Below are 3,757 nucleotides of genomic sequence, written 5' to 3'. Positions count from 1 at the left end.
GAAAAGAGATTTTTTTTTTTTTTTTTGGGCTTGTTAAGTTACATGGGCCGGGCTGATCCTGATAATTATCAGGTAAAAACGGGAAAATCTATGTAAAAATAATAATCAGCTAAAAGAAACTGAAACTGGTCTTGGGCTAAACGATGGGCCTATTGGATGTTGCTTTATCCTGCAGTTTTACATCACATCATCCTTCTTAATACATGATAACTTTTTGGGCCCTACAGTCCTTTTGGCCCCACCTCGCACCGACAGGATTCTAGTTTTGGTACCAGTGCGGTTGATTGCTTTTTTGACCATGTATGTACACCATAGCAACATACCATCCGATTTGATGCTTGGGATAAAGGGGATGGTCTGGACCCACCACTAACCACTCATCAATCTTCCACGATATAGGTATACTACACGCTAGCTTTCTGCTTTAAATGCGGTTGTTGCCAAAATTACCGGCTTCCTATTCTCGGTCGAACCGATTCTCTTTCTTTTTTAACCGGCACGGCCGAACCGGTCAAGATGGCGTAAAGTGTTATAAGTGTGGAAAGTGGAATCGCTCTCCGACATCGGCTCTCCCAAGTCCCAAGTGAGGTCTGGGCTCTGAGGTCCCAGGAACTCCGACAGCCCATATGTCTCAATGAATCATCGCATGGTCGTCGTGTACGATGTCTCGTAATCAGCCGACGATTAATCCCCGCCATTGATCTTTCATTTAAAGCTTGTCTGATCGCCTTTTCTACACGTGGAAAGTTTGCGAGGACCAGGTATCCTACGTGTCAGACTCCGTATTGCTCTTTACTCAAATCCAGTTGTCATCAGTCATCAGCCGTGTAGAAGACAGAACTGAAACAAACCATTAAAAGCAGGAAAAATATAAAATCACCGTTCCGACTCAGGAAACGCGTGCTTTTGGTAGAATATTGGTCAATCTATAAATTAATCGATGATTCGTTCGGTCATGTCAGGCGAGTTGACTCCGAGTTAAAAGTGTTGATAAAAACTAAAAAGAACTCAGAGAATAAAGACAAAGAGAGGGGTTTCCACAATTACACTTGCATGTTTTTGTATTTCTTTTCTATATATAAAAATCCTGCAAGGCTGCAACCAAAACTTACTAGTTACAGTCACTTTTTCAGTCTCGGAAGATGACGTCGTCGGCTATCTCCATCAACGGCTGTAAAGAATCCGGCGAAAATTTGCGGGCAAAAAGAAAAGGGTCGTGCCGTTTCGACACAGACGAGTCGGAGCCATTGGCAGTCGAGTTGGCATCGTCACCGTATCTGGGCCTAGCTTGTCTGAGCGAGAGGATCAGGTCCGGCGAAACCTCAGAAGCCTGGTACGTCCAAGGGTGACCATCGTAACGGCCCGTCCAGTTCACGTGAGTTAAAGTTGCTGGCACGCACCCACGTGGGTCCTGCATGCTGAGTAAGGTAGGGAAATAGTTTTCCTCGGGGTAACACGTGTCCCACTGTACGCATGACAGCTTGAACTTAGACCAGAGACGCCTGTCCTTCACCACAAGCCTGGCGTGCCGACGTGTCAAGACGAAGAACTGCGATCCTATACGGAAACTTTCGAACGGTACTTCGGGGAGCATCGCGTCCGGTCCACGCGCAGCGTATCGGTCGAAGCTGCCCGGTTCGTCTTTGAGGATCTCGATGAAGCTCTTATCGGATCCTATGAGGGTTCTGTATGTGAAGCCAAAGGAGCGGAGGGGGATGCAGGAGGGGGAGAGGAGAGAGAACATGGCGTTGGAGGGGTCGTCCAGAAGGGCGTGAGCGAGGAGGCGACGAGCCGCGGAGACAAGAGATGGGGTAAACCGTTGGGTGGGTTTGGAGGGGATGGTGCGCCCGGAGAAGACGCCGGAAAATGGTTGGTCGTAGTGAGAAGATGGGTCGGCGTGGATGTAGATGTTGAAGAGCTTCGTTCTATTGTTCTGTTGTTGGGTTTGATTTGGAAGGAAGAAGCGCTCCCATAGTGGAGCGAATGGGAGATCCGAAGTAGTCAGGAACATAAACGCCAATTTCTTTGTTGCTCCAGTGGGTGATGGGTTTCGGTTTACTCGGCCGGCGATGCGGAACAGAGATTCGTCGTCTTCTGGAATAACTGCTGGCGGCGGCTGCGGTCTGCTGACAATTGTGCTTTTGATTTCGCTATTCTTGTTTTGCTCAATGTTGTTTGTGGATGGAACGATATTCCTTACCTGGATTTTGCGAATATAATTGCCGTTGGTGGTGGTGGTGGTGGCGCCGGCGTCATCGCTGCTGCTGTTGCTGCTGCTGCTGGGGCTGGTAACTGTGAAGATGAATGCAAGAGGTAGGCAGAGAAGAATAGCACATAAAAGAGAAAAAGGGTTCGGAGATAGCATCTTTTCTTATGCTTGGCTGGAACCCCTCACTAAGTCACTACCGTCTGCAAACGAGAGAGAGAGAGAGAGAGAGAGAGAGTGAGAGTGAGAGACAAGAGAGGGGGTGGGTATTGGGTAAAGTGGGGTTTGGTGGATAATGAATTACTTTTCCAATCGCGCCTTTTGGTGGGGGCCACTTTAGTGACCTAATTTTATTTCGGCAAACTTGCCATTTTGCAAAGAGAACGGGATCTGCTGCGAACCCAAGTGTACGATTACGGCTGCGTGACCAATCAACAACGAACACGCCATTATTCCGTACACTTGAAGGTAAAATGGATGTATCAGACCCTATAGGGCACTTGCTGGTCATGCATGCGATCATCTGCGTCAATCACTAGAGTAAACAGTGTTTGGTGCGATTACTCCCACTGAATCATGACTCTTGGAGATTTAAGTGACACTTTAATGAGTTTCGGTTCGGCATGCCAACCAATGGGACCCACAATTGAATGGATACCTGATTCCCTGCCACTGTGCATGAATCAGTAGAGGTTCCTATACAAAAGCCTTCCTTTAACTTCTTGAAAATCATAAAAATCTTCTCCATAATTTCATTTTAACAAATACTTCTCTTTTGAGAAAATTAAAAAAAAAAAAACCTTCCTTCCGTTGCATTTCTAGACAAAACATCGTTAGACCATGCGCCATTTTTTTCAAATACCTATTTTAACTTTACATACAAAATTACTAAAGTAACCCTAATTTAGTTCTCTCCATTCACACTACAAAATTAGGATTGAATTCGAATCGGATCAAGCAATATCTAAATTCGAATTCGATTAAAAAATTCGATATCTGAATTTGATTCGATATCCGATGGATATTGAAAATTAATATTCGAATTCGAAGACGATTAAATATTCGAATATTCGATTCGAATTCAACTAATTAATTATTTTAGATAATTAATAAATATATAAAATAAATATTTTATTGATATAAAGTATATAAATATATAATTTAATTATTATATATATAAATTATATAAAATATTTAAAAATTTTATATATTATATATAAGAATTAAATAATTGATCGAATTTGGATATTTATCGAATCGAATTAGGTCATATCTGAATTCGAATCCGATTAATTATTTGGTATGAATAGGATATCCGAATTTGACCGATTAGATATTCAAATTATCCGAATTAAATTCGACTATACCAAATCTGAAATTCAAAATCAGATTTTCAAATACCGTTACACCCCTACACAAAACCTGCTAGTCTTTGTCCTCTCTCCTATGGATTGAATTGAGAGGGATGACGACGAGCTCTCTCTCTCTCTCACCAACTCATCACTCTCTTCTATAGTGAGGAAGGAAAAAACATATTTTTACCTGTGATTC

At 43.0% G+C, this 3,757-nt stretch overlaps 1 protein-coding gene across 1 annotated transcript; it reads right to left on the bottom strand.

The window, feature by feature from the left end:
- Window positions 1-2,817, bottom strand: LOC104592465 (Core-2/I-branching beta-1,6-N-acetylglucosaminyltransferase family protein). Its single transcript, XM_010251848.3, has 2 exons — window positions 1,113-2,817; window positions 1-840 (listed from the first exon to the last, which is right to left on the bottom strand). The coding sequence occupies exon 1, from the start codon at window positions 2,363-2,365 to the stop codon at window positions 1,130-1,132; it is 1,236 nt and encodes a 411-aa protein (XP_010250150.1). The 5' UTR covers window positions 2,366-2,817; the 3' UTR covers window positions 1-840; window positions 1,113-1,129.
- Window positions 2,818-3,757: the final 940 nt, after the last annotated feature.

Source organism: Nelumbo nucifera, chromosome 8 (assembly GCF_055504915.1).
Source record: "Nelumbo nucifera cultivar China Antique chromosome 8, China Antique-T2T, whole genome shotgun sequence".
Lineage (NCBI taxonomy): Eukaryota > Viridiplantae > Streptophyta > Magnoliopsida > Proteales > Nelumbonaceae > Nelumbo > Nelumbo nucifera.
The sequence above is the reverse complement of the archived record's forward strand: the minus strand, read 5'-3'. Positions and strand labels throughout refer to the sequence as shown.

Coding starts and splice junctions, on each gene's coding strand:
- LOC104592465 (XM_010251848.3), bottom strand. CDS start 2,365: ATGCTATCTCCGAACCCTTTTTCTCTTTTATGTGCTATTCTTCTCTGC.